Source organism: Myotis yumanensis, unplaced genomic scaffold, assembly GCF_028538775.1.
Source record: "Myotis yumanensis isolate MYYU_CA2020_CCGP unplaced genomic scaffold, mMyoYum1.0.hap1 SCAF_5, whole genome shotgun sequence".
NCBI lineage: Eukaryota > Metazoa > Chordata > Mammalia > Chiroptera > Vespertilionidae > Myotis > Myotis yumanensis.
In genome coordinates, this window is record NW_027223756.1 from 6,269,018 (window position 1) to 6,294,385 (window position 25,368).

At 35.3% G+C, this 25,368-nt stretch overlaps 1 protein-coding gene across 2 annotated transcripts in view; it reads right to left on the bottom strand.

Annotated features, from left to right (window-relative positions):
- Positions 1–25,368, bottom strand: part of RANBP17 (RAN binding protein 17) — a 232,699-nt gene that overhangs the window by 166,647 nt on the left and 40,684 nt on the right. For both annotated transcript variants that reach the window (XM_070414418.1, XM_070414417.1), the window contains exon 14: positions 23,847–23,982. In XM_070414418.1, coding sequence (XP_070270519.1) covers positions 23,847–23,982 — 136 coding nt within the window. The remainder of the gene's footprint in view (positions 1–23,846; positions 23,983–25,368) is intronic.

Sequence of the window (25,368 nt, forward strand, 5' to 3'; positions counted from 1 at the left end):
GGCACAGGTGGCGCCAAGCGGGGAGTCCCACTCAGACAAGGGAGGAGGGTGGTGGCGGCCTTTGGTGGGGAGATGCCTATGGGTCCAGGACAGAGTGGAGGACGGTCGGAGGCCTTCTAGGAGGAGGCACTCCTGCTTCGCAGCAGCAGCACCCAGGTTGTCCGGGCCTCAGTCACCCTCGCTGGGCCAGGCGTCTCAGGCAGGGAATGGGAGCGGGGAGGCGGGGAAGCAGGGGTGGTGAACACCTGGCCGGAGCTGAGCCCTGGGCTGGGGGTTAACACCCCCACCCCCAATGGAAGCTTTAAGAAGGGAAGGAGGGAGGGAAGAACTTTATAAAGAAGTCAGTAGAGAGCAGAGTTTAAGAAGGAAAGAGGATGTTTGAGTGAACTGTAGGAGCTATAATGAAAATCAAGTATGGTTGTGTACTGGGGACAGATTTTAAAAGTAGGAGTCAGAAAAGAAATAAGATAAACGATAGTGAATAATCAGGCAGATAGATAGATACTAAAACAGAGGAAGTAAGAAGAGAAGAATGTATGAGAAAGGTAGGATGAGAGAGAAAGAGGGAGGGAAGAAAAGTTTTAAAGGGGAGCTGGTAGTGCTTAAAAGGAGAATGGGAAGAAGGAAGAAATGGGGGAGAAAGTGAAGAAAAAAATTAAGGTGGGAAGGAAGGAAAAGGGGAGGGGGGCAGGGGTAAAGATAAAGGAAAGAAGGAATGTGGGGAGGGAGGGAGGGTGGGAGAAACATGGGAAAAAGGATGATGGAACAGAAGTAGGAAATAAGGAGGAAAGAAAAGTTTATAAATGATGAGTCAGTAGGAAAAAGTGTTACATAAAGGAGAGAGAAAACTTGTGTGACAGGGAGAAGCCAATAAGGAAGTCAAATACAACTGTGTGTGAAGGGGATAAGATTAAAAAAAAAGTTAATAGGGGCGACCAGGTCGGCAGGGGAGGGCAATTAGGGGGATCAGGCAGGAAGGGGCAGGCAGGCAGGTGAGCGGTTAAGAGCCAGAGGTCCTAGATTGCAAGAGGGATGTCCAACTGCCAGTTTAGGCCCGGCAGCTGGACATACCCCAAGGGCTCCCAGATTGGAGAGGGTGCAGGTCAGACTGAGGCACCCCCCCCACACACACACACGAATTTCATGCACCAGGCCTCTAGTAGTATATAAATATAAAATTAAAACTTGAAAATAAAATATCCTAAAATGTGACATTCTATCTAGGTTTATGAACATTTCTAGAAAAAATACAAATGACACGTTACAAAAATACCCTGAAATTTCCCATTCAAAGTTAAAAAAATGTTTAATACAAATTAAAAACCACAGGCCTGAGACCTGTACCCCTCTGACATTTTTTTCCATTGAAACTGTAACAGATGATTTAATTTCTCATCAGCAAAAGCATCTGGATGGACAGCTAAGACAAAAGTAAAAGCACAATAAAACAGACGAGTTGGCAGGTCCATTTTTAATTAGCAGTGGTTAAAATGCCTCAAGGACCTCAACAAGACTATTAAACTGTTAAACAAGAAGGGTGTAACACTGAATTAATATTGCTACCAAAGCCCTCTTCTACTTTCAGAACTGGTGTTATTATAATGTGCATATACATTTTCCTTACTGTATGGACACATACAACATTTAAAGACTGTGACAATGTATAGCTTAACCACAATCATTTTGGTCATTTTACATGGATATGCCTAAGAATGAAATAATTTTTTAAAAAAGCCAAACCCCAAGGATTACAGGTGGGCTTCTATGTCTTCTAACAAATAGTCCAACTTCAGAATGTCCTGAGTATTCCTAATTATGTGAAATGACAACTGCTCCAATCTTAAAATTATAGTCAAAATGCTATAGTCAAAAGGTATGTATATGACAATAAAATTCTCAAGTCAATGAGGAACTAAGAAGTGATAAATAGCTTAAGATTTCAAACAGCAAATTCACACGCATTTGGCAAAACTAAGTATGATGGAAAGTAATGTGCAAATCCTTAGACTTCTACTGTATAATCAAGTCAATTGTGAAGATATAAAAAAATGGTTACTTTAATGTGTTTCTTTTAATAAAAATACAGGATAAGGCAAACATAGGTTTATAGTTGTGAGTATGCAAAACACAGTTTATTATTATTTCTAATTATTGTATTATTTTCCATATGAACTGAAAACCTACTTTTGCCCCACCCTGTAATACTGGAAAATGCAGAGAAGTAGAAGAAAATTTTAAATTTCTCTGTTAACTGTCATGAGAGATAAAGAAAATGAATATTTGGTTCATTTCCCTAGTCACTTTGTTTCTTTTTTTTATATAGTTGGGTCTTATTACATATTTAATATTATGTGCTATTTTCTACTAACATCATAAAAGAATTTTTCAAGTGACTTCAGATTTCATACTGATGCATTTTTATTTACTAAATTTATTACCTACAAATATCAAAGCAATGATTCATAATTTCCAATGAATACATTTCTACATATGGCATAACTAGATCAAAGGGTATGCACATTTTTATGGCTCTTAACATGTACCATAAATAGCTTAACACGAATATTGGATTAGTATATGGTTTTTCAACAGTGTGGGGAAAAAGGCCCAAAGACATAGCTATCAAATAACTGTTTAGTCAACCAGCACTCATTTAACGTAAGAGTGGTAAGTAGGACTTCACTAAGCCAAACAGACAAATAGCAGCCTAAGTCAAGCATCTAGGAATACTTCTGTGAGAAGACTTATAATGTCATCAGTCACACTTGGGAGTGTATCCAGTATATGGACTAGGAGGCACAATTTTTGGACAAGTAACTATAATTCAGGGACCACCTACATCAAAATTAGGTGGAGAACTTATTACAATAATGGGTTGTGCCCCAGGTCTACTGTATCAGAATCTCTGAGAGACACATGATGTATTATAGAATTGTACACCTGAAACTTATATAGTTTTATTAACGAATGTCACCCCAATAAATTTTTTAAAAAATAAAATTATTTCCTCACGCTAAACTCCTAGGCATGAAACACTGGGTCAAGAGAAGTGAACATTTTTAAGAACTTTGATATTATACCTTCTATTTAACACATAGAAAATGTATTCTATTGACAACTTGTGAGAAAAAAAAATGCTAAATGCAAAAAATGTCTATGTAGCTTGGTCATAAATTTAAGGTCTTAAAGAAGATATGCATATAACAAATTTCAGAAACATTTCACCTGGATACATAAAATCCCCACATAAGGTAATAAAAATTCTTATTTATGACAATATACAGTTTATATATTGTGCCAAATAATGTGTTTCACTTCCTGAAATTGGCTGACTTATTTATTGAAAGCAGACATTTAAATATATACCAGAACTAATTCTTATTTTATTGAGAATTATTACGTCTTTATAGGGCTTGAATAGGTATCAGCTATGATGGCTATACTATTACTTCAAATGTTATCCATATTTTTCCAAAACTTCTCATGTAGAAATTCTTAAGATGTTTTCTGACACAAGAAGACCTAGATTTAAGTTAAAATTATAAGCATGCTGTCCTAAAGTCAATCCAACAGTTGTGGTCAAAAAGTAAAAACTAAACTTAATAAATTACTAATTTATAAAAAGAAGTTAATATAACTTGCTGATACTCTGTTGGGCTGAAGAAAACGTATAGCTCTGAATGACACCACAGCTATTTTAACTGACAGGTCTCTATACCTGCTTTAGGTAACAGTTATAAGGCAGGCAACAAATAAGCCAGTATCATTCTTCCTCACACATTCAAGACTTTGAGGTGTGATTGTATATGAAGTGAGTTTTATTTGCATTTCTTGTCACAGAATCTGCTCTATTTTTAATCTTTTTATCAGTGTAGAAAGATCACATCCCTTCTCTAAGTCACTTAGAATCATAAGACTCTTACAATTTTATAAAGATCCATGTCTGAAAATCCTAGATCTACAACCTAGCAATGATAACCTACCACATACCTGTAAGTCAAAATATCCAGGAGTTTAAGACTGTATTTTTAACAGGTATCCTAAACTCCTGTACAATTAGGCACATATGAGATGTACTGTATTAGAATTATCTCCCATCCTATACAATAGTCATCGCCATTTTCTACTCAAAGCATTTTTTTCCCCTACGTCCAAACCTGATTAGAAAAACAAGAGAACACAACTAGGAAGAGCTTTGGGTTCCAAACTGAGATTATAGGCGTGTGACCTTGTGAAAGTCAATACCTTCTGTGGAATGGGGTTAAGGCGATGCATCTTTATCTATAAAAGAAAGCAGTTGGTCTAGCGGGCATTTCCCAGACTGTATTTTGTAAAACCTAAGTAGGTATTCCCAATAGAAAAGGTTTCTATGGTTAAGTAATTCTGATAAATGCTAGGAATTACTTAAGGTAGGGCCTTCTTAAAACCTTAATATGCCAATATGCATTATCAATTTCAAAGAGAGAAATATAGTACATAGGCTTTTCCAAATTTATTTAACCAAAAAATCTTTTTTTTTTTTTTAAAAAGTACTATTAACTTTTCAGAAAACTTGTGACCTGTGAAAACAGCTTGGATAGTCCATTTAAATTATATCTGCGGTCTCTTCCAGGCTCAAACATTTTGCAACTCTAAAAACACTGTGTTCGGTTAAATTGAAGTAGAAAAGTGACAGCCACGTTGTCATCGTCGTCGCCATCACCATAGCAGTTAACAGTAATTGAGTACTGTGTCAGGTACTGTGCCAACTATTTAATATGCACTCTTTTAATCTCAAACATTCTAAGAGGTAGGCACTATTATTCTTATTTTCCAGGTGAGGAAAGAATGTCTTAGAGAGATTATGTTTGCTCAAAAATCACAAGGCTAATAAGAGACAGGGAATTAAACCCAAATAGCCTGATTCTAGAAACTGAGAAGTGTGTGACTTCTGACCTAATCTTGCTATTGCCTGAAAGACATTTTTAAAAAAGTATTGATTTTTAATAGCTAATGAGTCCACAGATAGCCAGCAATATAACATACTTAAATGTCATAAAATTTGAGAACTATGTTCAAGGTATTAATTCAGATTGTAGTTTTCTTTTTAAAAAATCAATATATTAGGAGAAATTTGACTTAAAAATAATTTTATCTATAAAATATATTCCTTTATGGAAAAAATGTTCATTTTAGCATTACTTATAATCTATAATAATAAAAGGGTAATATGCTAATTAGACTGGACGTCTTCCGGATGTCATTCCGGACGTCCTTCCTGATGAAGCTGGGGCCAGAGGAAAGCCAGCCTGAGTCCCAGGTGCCTGCGGGCGGCCCGGGGGAAGCCAGCCAGGGTCCTGGGTGCCAGAGGGAAGCTGGTGCTGGCAGCTGGCAGCCGGGGAAAGGAAGGCCTACTCTTGCACGAATTTTCATGCACTGGGCCTCTACTGTAAAAATAAATGTTGAAAAATAGGGATAAGATTAGGATAACCGGTTGTTTATTACATATGTACCCTATTTAACCATATACATTTTAGCTTGGGGAAAAGAACATAAATCCTATTAACTTATGCATTCCTTTATAGTACAGTATTTTGTAATGAACAAGTGGCCATTTTCTCCTATCCTTCACTAGAGCTTAGGTTAAAATAAAAGCAAGAAAGCAGTAAGCGTTCAGGTGAAAGGTGGGGGTAAGGAGCTACAAAGAAACAAGTTTAGTTCTTTATGATGATTTAAACAAAAAAGTCAGAGTACCTCTTTTCAAGGAAATAATTCAGTGTTCTCAAACTTGAGTGAACACCAGAATCACCTGAAGAGCTTGTTACAAGACAGAGTACAGGCCCACCCTCAGAGTTTCAGGTCCAGTAGGTCCGGTACAGAGGCCTGAGAATTTACATTTCTAACAGGTTTCCAGGTGGACTAATGCTGCTGAACTGGGGCCTCAGTTTGAGACCACTGCTGTCAGTCACTATCTGTAACCTTTAAAGTCCTCTCCTGATGACCATAACAACCACATCTCCTTCCTTCCATTCTGACATTCCCTCCCATTCCTTTTACACCCTCCAGGGAAACAAACCCATTCATTTTCCTTCTCTTTAGAATTACTGTTTTAACTGGTTTGTTTGCTTGTTTGTGCTGGGTTAGTTTGTAAAAGGTGAAAGGTACTACTGTCATTTTTCATGTAATATGGAGATACATACAGTGCTTCAAACATTACAACTCACTTTCACATATTTAACTAGTTAGCATTAATAATTCTAAGAAGTAAGCTGGCAGTGCTTATGTTTTAAGGTAATACTAGTACTCATATCTTGATAAGTTGTAAAATGCTCCTCCAGCTCTCTTCTCTTATGGGGATCCATTCTTTTTGCCTATTTTAATTGCTCATCTGATTTTTGTGGTTGTTGTTGTTTTGTTTTTATTTTTTTACAAAAGATACAACATACTGCTGCTGGTATAACACACTGATACAAATCATTGTCAAAAGAGCAATAGGTACTAGGCTTTTATTTTACTGTCAAGGAAAACAAAGTTGGAGAGGTTTAGTGTCACAGACCTAGTTACTGGCTGGTGTACTGCATGACTATGACCCCCCCAAAAGGACAGTAGAGGAGAAGCAAAAGAGGAAGAAGGGAGGCAACACAAATCCAACATAAGCATCAAAAGCAAAAGAGGATAGAAAAATAGAGATTCTGAGCCAACTACAGATTTGATCACGTCAGACGCCATACTTTTTTCTTTTTCTAGAGGGGCTTCAGGATCAGACCACTTTGTTTTAATTCTCATTTCCTGGCTTTAGGAAAAAACGTGAACTTAGTTTATCTGCCAATATTACAATCACTAAATATTTGCCCCAAAGATGAACTGTATCCAAATGCTCCACAAAAAAGTCAATCTGTGATAAATCAGTTGGTTTCTAAAACAGATCAGGAATTCCATCAGATATTCTAAAATTTAGATTACATGAAATTCTTTCAAGGAGGTTTTTCTCATTACATTAAATTTATAGAGAGATAAGTTAAAAAATTTTATCCTATCTTCTTATTCTTATCAATAACAACAGTTTTGAGTATTTGCATCATATTAACACTACGGTGTCGGGTGAATTTCCCGCCAAAATATAAGATGGCGCGGGCAATTATTTAGGTTTCCCGCGCAAAATCAGAGTTAGTTTAAAATGCCTATATCTTTTGAAGTATGGGTTCGATTGAAATGAAATTTTCGGTTTCTTGTGTAAAAAATGAAAATTTATTCAATCACAGACATTTTTTTTATCTATTCAGTACATAAATAATTCGATATATATAAACTAAATACGAAAAACCCAAAAAATACTTATTACCTAAAAATATACACATATTTTTAAAGTTTAAAATAAAATTTTCATAATAAATCAAAACAAATAGAAATTAATAGTTTTTTAGCGTATGATATTTTTCAAAACACGCCCCTTTATGTAGAGGTATATTGCAAAATTTGCACATGTAGCGTGTCTCACTGCGCAATTTATGAACGGAACATACGCGACACCTTCTCAAAATGTTTTTCTTTTTTCCACTTCCGACAATTGCCTGTAACGTATGCTTTCTCATGTCCATCGATAGCCTGCATGGTGGATCAGATGTAGGTGGTTTAGCCCGCATTCCAGAAGTAGACGGTACTGGTTGAAGGTCTGGAACAATGTCCATGTCCTCTGGAATATCATCCGTCAACCAGTGGATAGCTGTTTGTTTCAAAAACATTTTAAAACCCATTTTTCTTTGCCTCACTGATTTGTAAACTGCATAAGAATTAAATAATGCGCAATTTATCATATACATTGCCAACCTTTTTGTCCATTTGACCGTCCTCCGCAATATCGAATAATATGAAAGGTATTGGTCGGCCCGGTCAACACCTTTCATATGTTTATTGTAGTCAATGAGTGCATTCGGTTTGACAATTTTCTTTTTTGATGTTCTGTCAATATTCTGACTTTCTTCCATCTCCGCAGAATGAATCGAAGAAATCAGGTATACAGGCTTTTTTGATTGCCACACTTGTAACAATATATCATTTTTCCTTATAAATTTTGTTTCACCTTTTTTCAAAGAAATTGTTTGAAAATCTTTAGGTATACCTCGATTTTTCCGGATTGTTCCACATATTCTGAATTTGTTTTTCATAAGTGCTTCACAATTTGCGACGCTATTATAATAATTGTCCATATATATATGGTACCACGAATCAGTGTATGGAGACACTACTGTTTGTATCGTTTCCAATAATCGCTTTCCTTCGCCGCAATAAATTTCCATGTTACAGATATATCCTGTATCACTTTCGCACAACAAACGAACCAATATTCCATATTTAACGATCTTGCCAGCATTATATACCCTAAAGAATAATCTTCCCCTCCAAGGTACGATCCCTTCATCTAGTGATAATTGCTGATGAGGTTTGTAAATATTTATAAATTTAGGCACAAAATAATCTAGTACTGGTCTCACTTTGCAAAGTCTATCTGATTCATTTACGATATCCGCATTATTATTGAAGTGCCAAGCTTTCCATATCTGTCGGAACCTGTCTCTCGTCATCGTTTTACCAAAATATGGCGTCTCCGTCCATGGCTCCGTGGTCCAATAGTCATCTCTTCTATCTTTGCGCACCTGTCCCATGAGAACAATTAACCCTAAAAACTTCTTCATCTCTTGAGAGGTTATATCTTTCCACTTTAGGCTTTTTTTTGAAAGTTTGAAATTATTCCTATTTTGATTATAATACCTGTTTGACTCCTCTACAAGAAATTCAAAAAAATCATCTCCGATAAATAATTTCACGGCATCTTCTATATTATTTATAACAGCATCTGTGTTTAATCCTTGATGCCCTAAAAAATCTTCTAAGACCGGTGGATTATCAACATGCGACCATTCTTCTCTCCCGCCTTCTATATCTGACTCTGAGTCAGAGCTGGAGCTCGAAATTCTTCGTCGCCTCAATGTCCTGGGACGCACCATTACTTCATCATCACTAGAATCTTCATCACTTGTACTCGCATTTTCAAGATCGCTATCACAAGAATAATTGGACAACTTGTCTGCACAAAACTCATCATCACTATAGTCTGAATGCTGCGACATTCTAGGTTAAAGCAAATAAAAATAATACTAACTGAAAATAGCGGTACTCCGATAGATATCTGATATAAAAAAATAATTATTATGCGAACACTTTGCGGAACGATTTTATTTTATTTGGTTAAAAAATTCTATATGAATGTCTTTATCACAATATATTTAAATATTTAAACACGTAATAATATTCACAAAACTCAAAACTAAAGACGTCCGGACACAAGAAGTATTTCTCAATAACTATTCTCTTTGCATGGTGAGATATCCAGGGATACCGGTTATAAAATGAGAAAACAATACATTGGTACCCTAACGGTATTGTACTCGACCAGCGCCATAAAGTGTTCTCTACTTACAAGGGATTTTTATGATACCTATTACCCCAATGGGTATGAAACGGTTCGCATACGCAGGTAGGTATCTTTGTGAACGGCAAACAAACAAATATTTGGTAATACGCAGTTACAATTGGCCCGAGTTTACACGTTTCCCGCACTCCACCGCAAATCTATATGAACCGAGTTAAGACGGCTCCCGCGGAGTACGCGCAATTCACGCGAGCCGACTTAACTCGTTTCCCGCAATCCAAGCGTTAAATACTATGCTAGGTGCTTGTCACATATCTTACTTAATCCTCAGAATTCTCTGTAAAAGGCATCTCTCCCATTGATAGGTGAGGCAGTTGATACTAAGAAAAATTAATGGATTTGCCAAGAGTAGTAAGAACACAGAGCAGGCTTGAGGTCTGTGTGATTAAGAGCCCAAGCTGCTTCTCACTACAACACTGCATCTTGATTCTAAACAGATGCATCCTTTTTTAACTGGGTCGTTGGATAACTATCTTATTTTAGGGAAGAAAAATACCTACCAGTGCAGTTTCTAAAATAAAGAGCCTCTAATTCTCCAACACTGCCTACAAGAAATAAATAAGGTGACAACCTTTACAGTTATACCTTGGGTTGCTTTTTAAAAATTAAAAATAAATAATCATCCTTATCTTATTATAACACATGACAGAGGTTACATGCAGTTCTCATTATGATGCTTTCTTAAACTCTAACTGCTAAACTTAAATGAGAGGCATTTGGTACAATCTGAAAAATATTCAGTTCAATTAAAAGTAATTGATGCATGGTGAAATAATTCTTCCCAAAGCTGCTGTAAAATCTTCAAAAAAAATAAAGCTACTTAATAATTTTCATCTCCTACAGGCTAGAGAGAAGCATTATTGCATATTAAAAATTGGAGTGTAGTTTTCCCAGAGGTAAAAGAAAGTTATTAAAACAACCTATTTATTGTTGATATAACTATCCATTTGTGCCACACAAAAAGTAACAAATTTCAGTACATTAAAAGAAAAGCTAATTAAGGTATAATTAGTATTTTCTGTATTTTGATAATTAGGGGTTAGTTGGCTATTCCTTTTTAAATTTCTATTTGATGCACCCGACAATGCCTTTAATGAGCATCTAACGCTATTGAATCCCTCATGGCAGAGGAGTTTAGTGACCACTACTACATTACTTTCATTTATCACTGCCTCTTTACCTATAAATTAATCTAGCCCTGTAGCTATGTTGATCTACTTTATATCAATTTCTTCATCCATATCAGCTGAATATGTATGGCATTAACCTCATTTGCTAGTTGAGAAAAGCAGAATTAAAATGAGATCTAATTTCTTGTGCACAGCACAATTTCAAAACTGCCTGCTAATTTCCACCACCTGTCAGTGTGAAGAGCCTTTACTTTCTTGTAATTAAATAAAACAGTATATTTTTTAGCAGCTCTGAAAAATGCTAATCTTTCAAAAGTGTTCAGTGATCATTAATCATTAGGACAGTAAAGGAGCCTTATTCAGAATGCTCATTTACCCTTTGTTTGAGCTTAAAATATTTTTAGCCTTTTCATAGGAAAGAAAAAAAATGTACCAGATGGAATATTAAAATTAACTATTATAATCCATACTACTAAACTTTTTATTTGTTTAGTTTACTACCACATGGTAAAAAGAGGCTTAACATTACATAACCCAGAAGTAGCTAGTTTGATAAGATAAACACTAGTATAAGTACATAATATTCTCTGAAATCAGTAGGAATCTAGTAAATGCACACTGTATCGGTCCATGTGTAGTAGGACCTAAATTTATAATACTTAGGATATAGTATAATTGGAGAATAATTTTTGACAACACATTTAAATGAATTCATTAAAAAAACTGCCTACTATGCCACACATTAAATTGTTACCTAAAGTATCACTTGAACAAAGACAGTGCTATTCAGAGTTAGAAGGACATAGTTAAGTACTTTTAATTAGATTTTGCTGGATTTCCCAAATATATATAATATAACTAGTAGGGAAAATCTAAAAATACTATAAAAACTAAAAGTATTGACTGTCATTTTTAATTAGAGACAGCAAATTAACATTTTATATTTCTTCTGTTTTTCCTAATACTCATTTTTTTATTGTCTATTTTATATCGTTGTAATCATACTATATATGTGGAAGTTAATTAAGTAACCTTCAATTCTGGCTTCCCATTTATATGTATTTTTTAGTACATCTAGCTTGTTAATATTTTCCTAATTTTAGATAACACGAATTAGCAACAAACAGTCTATTTTTGAGGAAGAAAAATATAAACACACATACATCATACCTCCAAATATATTATTAAAATGTTTTAACTACTAGTACCAGACTTGCTCTAAGGCTAAACATACTTATTCTTCAAATACTAATGTGCCTTGGAAATAATACCTTATGTTTACTTTCTTACACTTACCCTACCCAAAATGCATAAGGTATTAGTACACAAATGATTAAGTAATTAATATGGAAACTTTTAAAGAATTATTAAATAAATGATTTACATTTTTAAAAAATGATTAAAAATCCACAATACTCCTCATTCAGTTTTGTAGGAAACATGACACTACAGGATCAGTGTTTTGAAGCCTAAACCTCTATTGGAAATATTTCAAACATATTTATTTAAACACTGGTAACTAAGATGACTTTTCTTATTATTCCAGTTGATCATCACAATATCTAATAGGAGTTAAAGCATTCCTTGAAGCAAAAGCAACAAAGATGTGGGTTGGGTTATTTACAAATTCTGAGTCAGGGTTTCTGTAGCAGAAGTAGGATGGAACCAATCTCATCCTGGTTCCCTTTAAGCAAGCTACTTAAAGCAATTATGAGCAGAAGAAAGTTAATACTTTCAGGGGTGCAGTAAGAGAGTCCCATTGATCACTACATTGACACTAAATAATAAGATAACCAATTTTAGCACCAGCATCACAAGAACACATTTTGGGTAGAAATTTAGTAGAAGATTTACATACACCTCTATCATTGAAATGCCAAAGTTAGGGCTCATATTTTTACATATATGAGCTTCTTTTAAGAAACTCAAATATTTTTAAGACAGCAGATTCCACCCCAACATTCCATTAACGAGATTTCCATCTCTACCTTACAAAGCGGTCAATGAGGATATTCAGCAGATTCTTTACATTTTCATTATCTTAGAAGCAAGAACTATCAAATAAATGTAGACACTGTGTGTGTGTGTGTATAGACATTCATATATACATACACATAATAACTGAGGACACAATTTAAATTATGGGAAATCTTTCTCAGGGAAGCAATTGCATTATTGTATGCCTCACCTTTTGATTGGGGGGCGGGGAGGAGATTGTCTTGCGCCATAATTTCCGCAAGGCCCAATGACTGAGAAAAACTGAAGACCAATAGGGGGCAGAAAAGAAACTTCTGAGTTGTAAAATTTAAAAACTAAAACTTTTTTAAATTAAAAGTGTTCTTTAGTGCTGAAAGATATATTTTAGTCACATTTCACATGATATTTTGTTTATTTTTATCACAACAATTTCTTTAAATTGTTAGAAAAATTTTAAACATCAGAAGCTAAACTGAAATAAATATACCTGAGGCAGAAAAACTTATAAATCACCACCAGAAGAAATTATTACCTTCCATCTTACTTTAAAAAAATTAATCAAGAGAACAATTCCAAAATATGTCATTCATAATCTGTGAATGTACATGGAGTTTTTACTTTGCGCAGTTTGTCCACAGATATCAAATTTTATAAATGCCTTAGAATTTATAATCACTAATAAATGAAAAATAAGAAGAAAATATAGATAAAAATACTGTCAGTAAGCACACACTTTATCAAGTAATCACAAAGAATCATTATCTTTGTGTTATTCCAGAGTCTAGCATAGTGCTGGGCACAAAGGAGACAATAAGCATGTAATAAAGGTATATATAGAGAAATATAAAATTATATATGTCACATAAGATCTGATGCCAAATAATGGTATACTGGATTTCAATTAGTGTGATAAATAATAATGAGTTAGTTTAAAAAATATAATCCCATATTTCCCACTTAAGTCCTATATATCTCTTGCATTATCATACAATTATTAATGGCAGCTAAGATTTTAACTTTAGGTTTTTCTGCTCCAAACCTCTTAATCTAGTACTTAATGCTCTTGAATCAACCTTAAATGCACTTAGGGAGTTCATACTTAGAAGTGTAACTTGGCAAATACATTTATAAAGCAAAAACATTTTAAAAATAAAATAAGTAGGCTTTCTATCTGCTTTGTTCAACTTTCTGCTAAGTAGGGGCATAAAATGTGTTTTGAAAAATAGTTAATGTGTATATTATCATGTAATATAAATTAAGTGGAAATGGGTACAGAGAAATCATCTTTTTAAGAAAGAGCCTATTTGAATACTGATGTATTATATGTATCATTTATATATTAGTTATATTATATAATTGAAAGAACAACTCCCTTAGCAATAAAATATAGCAACATAAGCATTAACTTGGACTATTAGTATAAGCACTAACCATTCTCTAAAAAGGGAAACCTAGCCTAGCTCTAGTGACACTATCATAGAGACATATTACAATACATTCACACAGTAAATGGGAAAACAGCATATAGTTAAACTTCAAAAAGTTTTAAAACACTTGAAAATTCCAAAAGTCATTGATCATTATTCTCTCATACTCAAACATCAAAAGATAATCTTAACTTTTTAAGGTTCTTTTTCCCTATAACCTGCATGATACATTTATTATACTAAAATATTTAAAAATGTTTAAATGTTTATTGTTTAAAAAGTTTTAAAGCTGATATTTATTTTTCACCAAAGTGCACAAAACAGTTTTCTTGTGATTGAATTTCCTAAATGCTTTTCCCTAAAATTGTTATCAAGTACAAGGACACATTTTGCCAACAATCGAAATATATCCAAGTACCTAAAAAAGCAGCAAGTACATTATTTCAACATTGGATTGCACTTCAGCAGTCCACTGAAGTTACTGTTCCAGTATGTTTTTCTGTTTCATTATTCAAGTGCTTTCCTACTCAATTTACCAGTAACTGTTAGTAACAGTCTATACAAGAGAACCAAACAATTGCAGGGAGAGAATGCCATCTGCTGCTTCATGTGTGTACTCAACAGAAGGAGCAAAGTAGATAACAGGTGGAGTAATCACATAAAACAACTGAAAACTATATGCAAAGATAATGCTTGAAAGTTGAAGTATTCCCATTTCTATTTTGAATAACTTGGAAATACATCAATGGGTACTTACTGTCTTAATGTAAATGCCATTATTCCACAGAATTACAAGGCTACAATATGCTTATATATCTATCACTAGTTCATGATGCTAATAAACAAGGCTTTTTCTCAGATAGGGAGAGCCAGAGAGTCAAAAGAAAAGAATCAGTGCCTAGCCTTCACAAAGCCATTTCTCATATATGAATTCCTACAATATCCTATTTATAAAGACATGACATATGGTGACCATATAATTTATTGTCCACACAAAAGGAACACTTTTGAGAATGAAAGTTAGAGCAATTAACTATCAATTATACCAGGACAAGTGTGAACCCAGACTATCCTAGGCAAATCTAAATGTTGGTCAGCCTTTTTATGAAATACTCCCTCAGGCTTCACAACTTCCCAATGCCTTGAGAACCCTTCTGAAAGGTAATATGGAAAATTTTAAGAAATAGCTAGATTCAGAAAGAAAAAAAAAAAACGGGAAACTAAAAATGCAGTGGACTCCCAACACAGAGAGTTCCTGGATCTAACTGGCTACCTCAACAATGCCTGATTTTTTACTTACTTCACTTTGTTATGCATTTGAAATTCTTTGGCATTAATAAATACCTTCTCTAGTAAAGGCAAATCCTTCCTAGGAGAATTCATTCATACATTAATTGGAATGCTTTCCTTTTGACATCTGGCAGATGGTAGTTATTGGGAAAGAAAGCAAATTTGTAAGGGTGTGTGTGTGTGTGTGTTTATTGCTGTGTGTAGAGCGGTGATTGAGAAAAGAGGAGAACTGCTCATTTCAAAGGATGAAATCCTTCTGGTGGCAGCTGGGTGGATAGGAAGTCAAAACAGAGTGAGGAAAGGAGAAATCTCTAAGACAGTGATGGCGAACCTTTTGAGCGCGGCATGTCAGCATTTGGAAAAACCCTAACTTAACTCTGGTGCCGTGTCACATATAGAAATTTTTTGATATTTGCAACTATAGTAAAACAAAGACTTATATTTTTGTTATTTATTTTATATATTTAAATGCCATTTAACAAAGAAAAATCAACCAAAAAAATGAGTTCGCGTGTCACCTCTGACAGGCGTGTCATAGGTTCGCCATCACTGCTCTAAGACTAACTTGCACATTTCAAATTTTAAATCCTAAAAGGGAAAGAGAACTTGCTTTCTCAATTTCTGATGCCTCAGTTCAAGAGGCCAAAATTTAGACAACTTCTATTAATACTATAGCTTATTGGTGCTATTGCATAACTAGCTCTTTGTGGATCTATTTTTAAAGGAAAATACATTCCAAGACCTTAAAACACCACATCTTAACTAACTTTTGGAATTTCATTTAATGGTGAGATTTTTGTAACCCAACAAAGCAACACTGTTGTTTATGGTAGGACTGGCTTGAATAAATAAAGGTATTTAAGAACTAAGTTCAAATCTTCTAACCTTTGGTAAATATTGAGAAGCCAAGAGGTGTATGTGTGTATATGTGTGTGTATGTGTTTAAAAAGGGTTCTTCTTGAGAGAGACAACGAAGATGGCAGAGTAGGTAAACGCCTGTACTCGCCACCTCCCACAACCATATCAAAATTACAACTAAAATACAAAACAACCACCATCCAGAACTGCTGGAAAGCTAGCTGAATGAAGTCTACAACTAGAGAAGTAATGAAGAAAGCACACTGAGACTGGAAGGAGAAAGCACAACAAGACTGCACACAGTCCACAGAGGGGTGCAACTAGAGCTCCCAGCTCAGGTGACTGTGGAGGCTGAGCCACTGGGACCTATAGAACACCTACTACACAAGGCCACTCTACTAACTCAAGGAGACATAGCAGCTCTACCCGGTACACAGAAACAAACACAGGGAAGCAGTCAAATGCAGAGACAAAGAAACATGTCACAAATGAAGAAATGGAAGAAAGCAAACTACTGGATATAGATTTCAAAACCACAGTTATAAGGTTACTCAAGAATCTTCTAGAAACCTCCAAAAAAAAAAAAAAATGGAAAAGGACCAGTCAGAAATTAAGTATACACTGACTGAAATAAAGAATAATATACAGGGATTCAACAGTAGGGTAGAGGATTCTGAGAATTAAATCAACCGTTTGAAATATGAGGAAGCAAAAAACACCCAACCAGAGGAGCAAAAAGAAAAAAGAATTCAAAGATATGAAGATAGTGTAAGGAGCCTCTGGGACAACTTCAGTCGTACCAACATTTGCATTATGGGGGTGCCAGAAGAAGAGAGAGCAGATATTGAAAACCTATTTGAAGAAATAATGACAGAAAACTTCCCCTACCTAGTGAAAGAAATAGACTTACAAGTTCAGGAAGCACAGAGCGTCCCAAACAAAAGGAACCCAAAGAGCACCACACCAAGACACATCATAATTAAAATGCAAAGGGCTAAGAGACAGAGAGAATCTAAGACAAAGAGAGAATCTTAAAAGCAGCAACAGAAAAGCAGTTAGTTACCAACAAGGGAATGCCCATATGACTGTCAGCTGATTTCTCAACAGAAACTACGCAGGCCAGAAGAGAGTGGCAAGAAATATTCAAAGTGATGAATAGCAAGGACCTGCAACCAAGATTACTCTAACCAGCAAAGCTATCATTTAGAATTGAAGGTCAGATAAACAGATTCACAGACAAGAAAAAGCTAAAGGAGTTCATCACCACCAAACCAGTATTATATGAAATGTTGAAGGGTATTATTTAAGAAGGGGAAGAAGGAAAAGAAAATAATAAAAAATATGAACAACAAAATGACAGCAAATACATTTTTATCAACAATTGAATCTAAAAATCAAAATAAACGAATAAGAAATCTAATGATCAGAATAAACTGGTGAATAAAAAAGAATCAGGGGCATGGAAATGGAAAAGACTGATGATTCTCAGAGGTAAGGGGGGTAGGGGGGCGGGAAGAGATTAAACAAAGATCTTATATGCATATGTGCATTACCTATGGACACAGACAATAGGATGGCGAAGGCCTGGGGTAGGGTGGGAACTAGGTGGAGGGGGCAATGGGTGGAAAAAAGAAGGTCATCTGGAATAATCTCAAAAATAAAGATATCTATATCTATCTATATCTATCTATCTATCTATATATATATATATATATATATATATATATTTATAGTTACAAAAGTCTCTAAAAAAAGTTCTTCATTATTTTAATTTAAAATTTTTAAATCTAATTTTACTTGGATTAAAAATTTAAACAAACTTTTCCCCAATAAATAACTGGACATCAAATTTTAAAAATGTAAATATTTAAAAATAACTGGACATCAAATTTTTAAAATGTAAATATTTAAAACAGTTCTCAATAAACTGAAACAATTAATATTTTGGTACACGGTGGCATCTTATATATGAGATGAAAGAAAACACTAGCAATATTGTCCAGTGGGCATGGCTCAGTGGTTGAGCAGCCATCCAGGAACCAGGAGATCATGGTTCCATTCCCGGTCAGGGCACATGCTCAGGTTTCAGACTCAATCCCTAGTAGGGGACGTGCAGGAGGCAATCAATGATTCTCTCTCATCACTGATGTTTCTATCTCTCTCTCCCTTCCTTTCTGAAATCAATAAAAACACATTTTTTAAAAATAAGTAAAATAATAAAAAATAAAGCACTAGTAATATTTATCAGAGAATAATTGATGAATACAAAAAGAAAAAAAATACTGCAAACACTTTGATATACCCTAAAAAAGATCTATATATATAAAAGGCTAATATGCTAAGTGTCCGACAGTCCGAACTGTCGCTATGACATGCACTGACCATCAGGGGGCAGACACTCAAAGTAGGAGCTGCCATGATGCACACTGGCACCGTGGACCTGGCGCCCACAAAGCAACACTTGGCTTGCCCCAAGTGGGACACAGGCCCTGCCACCACCCTGGAGCTACACCTCACCAAATAGCAGCCGACGCTGCCCAGACACCATGGTGCAAAATGCGGCCCACAGCCCAGCCCAGAAACTGGGCGCCAGGTAATGCCGTCACATAGCAACACCTGGCTTCCTCTCCCTAGTGACTAGCCTCCTTTGCAGTTTCTGCAGCCCAGGAACAGGACTTGCTTTATAACCAGGTGGAAACATTTTACACTAACCAAATGTCTGGGAAGCATTTTCCCGTGCCTCATTTGATCCCCATAGAAGTCCTGGAGTGGTAGATAGGAGACCTGGTGGAATCCCATTTCCTTTTCATTAGCCAGAAAACGGAGATTTAGAAAGCTTAGAAACTTGACCCAACTGAAAAGAAGTAAGAAATGGTGGAACTTGAAAATGACTTCAGGTTTGTTTTCTCACTGCGCAGAATATAGTCGGACACTGCTGCAGTTAAATATTTCACCCTTTGTTCTCCCTGCGTGATCTACAATAATAATCTGCTTTGTGTTGACATTTATTGCTGTGTTGCTGACAATTACTTGAAAGAGAAGTTGGGGTGCTTCACTGGGCTGGAAAAAGTTTAGCTAAATCAGAAAGCAGGTCTAATTAAGCAAGTTTATTCTATATCTATAAAAGGCTAAGTTGACTTACACATGTGCGATACATATAAAGCTCTTGCTGGCGCCAATTGCACGTGTGTTTCCATCTGTCATTGTCGCTTGTGAATTTGGTTAACACTTCTAACTATTCGAAGGGACAAATAACGATATTAAAATATTTCTTCTAATTAATTTCCTTTCAATGTGCACCAATGCGTGCACCGGGCCACTAGTTCTATTATATTTAGTAGAGTTTTAGTGTTTTAAGTTGTATCCTAATATTTTAAATGGGTGACCTATTTATATATACAGTTTACCAATTAGCTACACTTTGGATTAGTACATTTTATTCCAAGAGCATGCTGGATTACTATAATTGCACTGTTACTGAACTCCAGAACAGATTATTGATGCAGCTCAGAAATAATACACACAGTTGGAGGACAAACTGGGCAGTGTGCAGAGGCCTGATTTTGCTCCCCCTTCCACCTTCCACCTAGACTTCTGGGCTCTAGATTCAAGGAGTCTGCATGATTGCCATGCGGCTCCTTTCCCAGACTTCACCCTCTTAACAAACCCTTTTCCATACATCAGCTATAGACTCATGTGCTCTGTGCTCCCATGATACCATGTGCTTACCATTATCACTGCATGTAGAAAATATTATAATTGTTCAAATTAATTTGTATTTCTATAAAATTTTACATATGCATCATATAAAAATCACACAGTAACAATGAAAAGCCTGCCATCCTCTGACATACTCCTCTACACGTCTGATTCTAATACTCAGTAAACCCACTTTTAAACTTTAAATTTTTAGCTATTTCTTTCACTTTTTGATCCATTTTTCTAAATAACATGCTGATACAGCTATTTCTTGAATTTTGAATTTTAGACATTATCTTTTGACTCCCTAATATATTTGTGACAATGTACCTATCATGTATAACTAAGCTACACAATTCTATTATAGCTGGATTTCCTTTCTTGTACAAACATTTAGTTTGATTCACTTAATTTACCTGAGTTTTCTGTTTCTACCTGTTGCACCTGACCCATGAACTCTATTCCAGATCTGTAAAACCTCAGCTCCTCAGGTTCCTTTACAAAAAAGAAAAGAAAAACCAATGATCTCCCACCTGTTCCCGTTTAAACTGATTGGTCTCTGTGCTTGTTCTTGTTTTACGGTTGCAATACGTATCGTTTGGTTTTGCGCCAATATCCTAGTTTCTGTTTGATTTTCATACAATTGGCTTTCTTCTAATGCTGCCAACTGGCAGCTGTCTGTCCAATTCTTAGACTGAGACACTAAAGAGTGACTCTGTTCACAACAGGGCTTGTCATCCAGTAAACGTCACTGTAGATCCATAAAAGAGACTGATTTTTAAATTGGAGATCCACACATTTGTATGTGAAGAACTCTCTCAAATGAGTTTCTTGCCCCTAAATGCGTTCCACTGACCTCCTGCTCTGGAGTTTCAAGCTTGGCTCACAGTGTTATAATAGCAAGAGTTGAGGAATGTCTGAGAGTATTTTCGGTCCAGTGTCTCATTCTCATCCCCAGCTGTTCAAACTTCCACAAACTGCTCCTGGGTTCAAATCCAGTTCAACACATTTAACCATTCCAAGACTCAGTTCCCATACACGTAAAAAGAGGTGGGTGGGTGTTAATAAAAAGAACTATTTTCATAGAATTTTTGTGAGATAAAATTAAATGCTTGTCAAATGCTGTGCAAAGTCTTTGGCACAGATTAACCGTTAAATAAATGCCTACATCTACTATTGGTGATTCTTCTTTCTCACTTATAGGACATACTTCTACACATCAAATAGGACTCTGCAATGATTCCACCTGTTTTCTGAAACACTTATTTCTATAAATAATATTACTTTGCATATGCAGGATTTTACAAAAATTCAAGATGCTTAACAGTACACCTCATTTAAAATTGACAAATAATTTCAATGAAGCCAGCATCATTTTCCTTTATTACCCTTTATTACATGAAAGTATTATATATGAGGTCGAGAGCCACTTCCTATGGAGTTCTATTAAATACATATATTCAACCACTATGTAGTAGAAAGCATACAAGCAATATGACAGGCACTTGGAGGTGATGACAATAAAAAAGGCAGAAACAGTCCTAACCCAAATTATAGTCCACATGTTTTACTAACATATGTAATTACAATGTAAAGTAATATATAAATAGGAAACACGGGGTGCTAAAAAACACAGAGAAAAGAACTTCTCCCAGAGTTTAAGTTAAGAAGAGCATCCTACAGCACGTGTTTAATGTGAAAGTAGGAGGAGTAAGGCAGAGAGAAGCTGGGTTTAAAAGAAATAGGTCCTAGGCAGAAGAAGCATGTTCAAAGGCCCAGAACTGACAGAGAACACAGACTGCTCCAGGAGCTGAGAAAAGTTAGCACACATAAAGTATGCAGTCCAAGTACGGAGTCCTGAGGCATGAGACTGGTGACATGTAGAAGAGATATTGGGAGAACCTTGTAAGTCATACTCTATATAATCCAATTAAATGAAATAATGCTTATGAGTGTTTAATAAAGTTCCTGGTATGAAATAAGTGCACACTAAACATTATTCACTTACTGTTACCTAACACTCTCCTCTTTTTTTGCCACAATTTGAAATGCAACAATACACCAACCAAAATATATTTTCCATATAGTTTTTCTTAGCTGGATGCCAGAAAAATAGTATGTAGAGAACTTACTATAAATGCTTTAGGCAGTCTGTTCTTTCAGTTGTAAATGGGAACAATAATACCAACCTCTCAGGCTTGCTGCAAGGACCAGAAAGAGCATGAAGAGTTCCTAGAGGGGTGTCATGGCACATACTAATGACCTCAAAAGAGTTCCTATTAAGGCAAATTGGCAGACCAGCCAGAGAAAAAGAAAAGCGCAAAGCTTTGGCTTCACTTTGGGGTTATGCATTAGGAATGCCTTAGAAATAACATCATCTTAGGCCTAAACTGTTTCTGAAAACAGGATAAGACACATACACCAAAAATGTTAATTCTACTAAAAGAAACACTAGTCTAATGATGTGTTTTTTTCTTCCTAATGTGGAATCTCTTTCAAAAAAGAAAAACTGATCTTCTTTAATTCATTTTCCCCACAATTACTTTATATTAACAGTATGTGTGTATGTGTGTATTTCCCAAGTCCCACTGTCCTAAAACAACAACTCTTATTTTACATATATCTCTCCAAGTATTTTACACACAACATCTGAAGTTTTTCTACTCCATATTATACTGTTCTGATTTAAGACCCAGAACAAATGGATATTGAATTAGTAATGTTTCAACAGTATCCACTTTGCAAAAGCAAAATAAGAAACTCTCTGGGTACATTTAAAACAAGACAATTAATCATAATGCAACTTATACTCATCCTCTGAGTAACACATTTAGGATGTTAAAAGAGGCACCCTGTATAAATTTCAAATCATGTAATTTTTTTCTGATTCCAATTTGTCTTAGTATCAACCTAACGTATTTATTTCTTGCTACTCTTTTTTCTCCCTAATGGTCTCATTCAAGAGCAGCTTAATTCTAAGAAAATTTATTGACATTAATCACAAATGGCAATAAAATATCACAATGTATTTGACAAAGAAAGCATCAAGCTGTATCTTCTTTCTTAAAAAGCAAACCAAAAACTACCTGAAATTAATTAAAAGATGACCTTACAAAATCAAGCACTTTTTAACACTATTATACAACTATTATTAACAGAAAATCATAAATGAACTGATGAAGATTAAGCTAACTTTCTCAGGGAATAAAAAGCTTAGTTAATATAAAAAGCTTTTTCTAGAATTTTCAAATAGGAAATACTTCTACATTACTAATACAAACTATAAATCCAAAGAAGATAAAAATATCCTTAGGACTTCTTACAGAGGTTTTAGAAAGAGTTACTATTCCAGGAAGAAAAAAACTTCATAGATCTTACTCAGTGTCACAAACACTACTAAATATCTGGTTAGGGTTCACATACATGCTCTCAATAATCCCTCATTATGCCTTAGGATCAATTCATCTCAATTTGATGCTAAACTTTTAATTGTCATAGAACAAGTGTTCTCCACATCAAGGTAACTTAACTATAGCCTCTCAAAGAAATGTCTAACTCTCCTAGTCGTCATAATCTATCATGTAAAAATGCCAAGGAATGAGCAAAAACTACACTGGAAATCCCATAAATAAATAAGTGTCCAGAAAAAAAACCAAACTACTAAAAGAGTAAATCTTATGTTTTAAACCTTGAAATACAATACAATAAGGCAAAATCCATTAAGGTCTTTAAAACAGTCTTAACTATTTAATGACTAGCCACATAAAAAACATTCACTAACTCTGTCAATCAATCTTTAAAGAAAATGGTAAATCCAGGCATACAATGAGCAAATTAATCTCACATTGCTTTCAATATTAGTCAATTGATTTCAATTGATCAATTAAATTTCTTATGTACAAATTGCCCAACTATATCATTCAGCTCAAAGCTGTTATATGTGAATATCTTTCTTTATCTTCAAAAAAAATTTTTTAATCTCTAGTAAAAACCTACCTTTGAGGTTCTTTGAAGTTGGTCACCAACATATGTTTTACGAAACTGATCCAAGAACCACAAAATTGCAAGCTCTATTTTCTCATTAGAACTCTGAGGCAATCCGGTATCCATTAACGATATAAGCTGAAAAACGCTTTTCATAAAGGAAAGAAATAAAGCTTCAGTAAAAATTCTTAAGAGAAATAACATTAAAACATTTACTGTCAATGTAATACAATATATAATTACTGTAAAAAGTGAAAAAACACAAAAACTTATAAAAAAATTTTTTAAAATCATCTAAAATCCTACTACTAAGAGAGACTACAATTTCTAATATTTTTCCCTAAGACACATATACCTATACACATACAAGCATACAAACCTATAGACGTACGTTTTTATTTTACAAAAAGTTATAAATACATATGACATATACAAATCCTATATAATAAAAGCCTAATATGCAAATCGACTGAATGGCAAAACGACCGGTCACTATGATGCACACTGACCACCAGGGGGGAGACGCTCAATGCAGGAGCACCGCTCCCCACAGGGGGAGCACCGCTCAGCCAGAAGCTGGGCTCACGGCTGGTGAGCGCACTGGCGGTAGCGGGAGCCTCTCCCGCCTCTGCTGCAGGCGGGTGGTAAGGAGTGAGGGGTTCCACACTATGAGAGCCCCAGACCGTGAGAGGGATGTCTGACTGCTGGCTTAGGCCCAATCCCGGGGGCAGACATCCCCTGAGGGGTCCTGGACTGAGAGAGGGTGCAGGCCGGGCTGAGGGACACCCCCCTCAAGTGCACGAATCTTGTGCATCGTGCCTCCAGTATATAATAATATACATAGGTATAAGTAAATATCTACATTTATTATGAATATCAAGCTGAATCTTCTGACTTCCCCAGCAACTTCTCAAAGAGGCCAGAGAACACAACTAAGAAATACAGAGTAGAGTAGACTTCAACCAATTAAAATGGGACACAGATATAAGTGAACAGATAAACTGCTTTCCCTTAGCCCTCATCCCCAACCTCCATAAACCACCGTGAGGCAAAGTGGTTCTGCATGGTCTTTGGGGAAAACAGTCACCATGTGTGTAATGTACCACCTTATACAGTTCATTCTCATTATTCATGGCAGTTATATTCTACAGATGCCATGAAAACTGAATTAGTAAATATTGAACCACTACTCCTAAAGGAAATACAGGATTAGGTTCCTGAAGAACTATGGTCACAATATTTTTCATCAACTGATCAACACATACCTTCTTTTACATGTGTTTCTGCTAAGGACAACAATATTAAGTATATTGTTGATTCGTTAATGTTGAACTCACAGCCAATAACACTACAACTTGCCTAAATGAAGCTCACCTAAACACACGTCTTTTCTGTGAAAGGCATATTTCAGCCTTCTTGTGCTAAGAAACTGGCCAGCACTTCAGCACTCTGCTGGAGGGGCCATTTTAAATAGCAAAACCAGCAACAAAAAACAAAACCAGCAACAAAAATGCAAAAATGATGGCACTAAGTA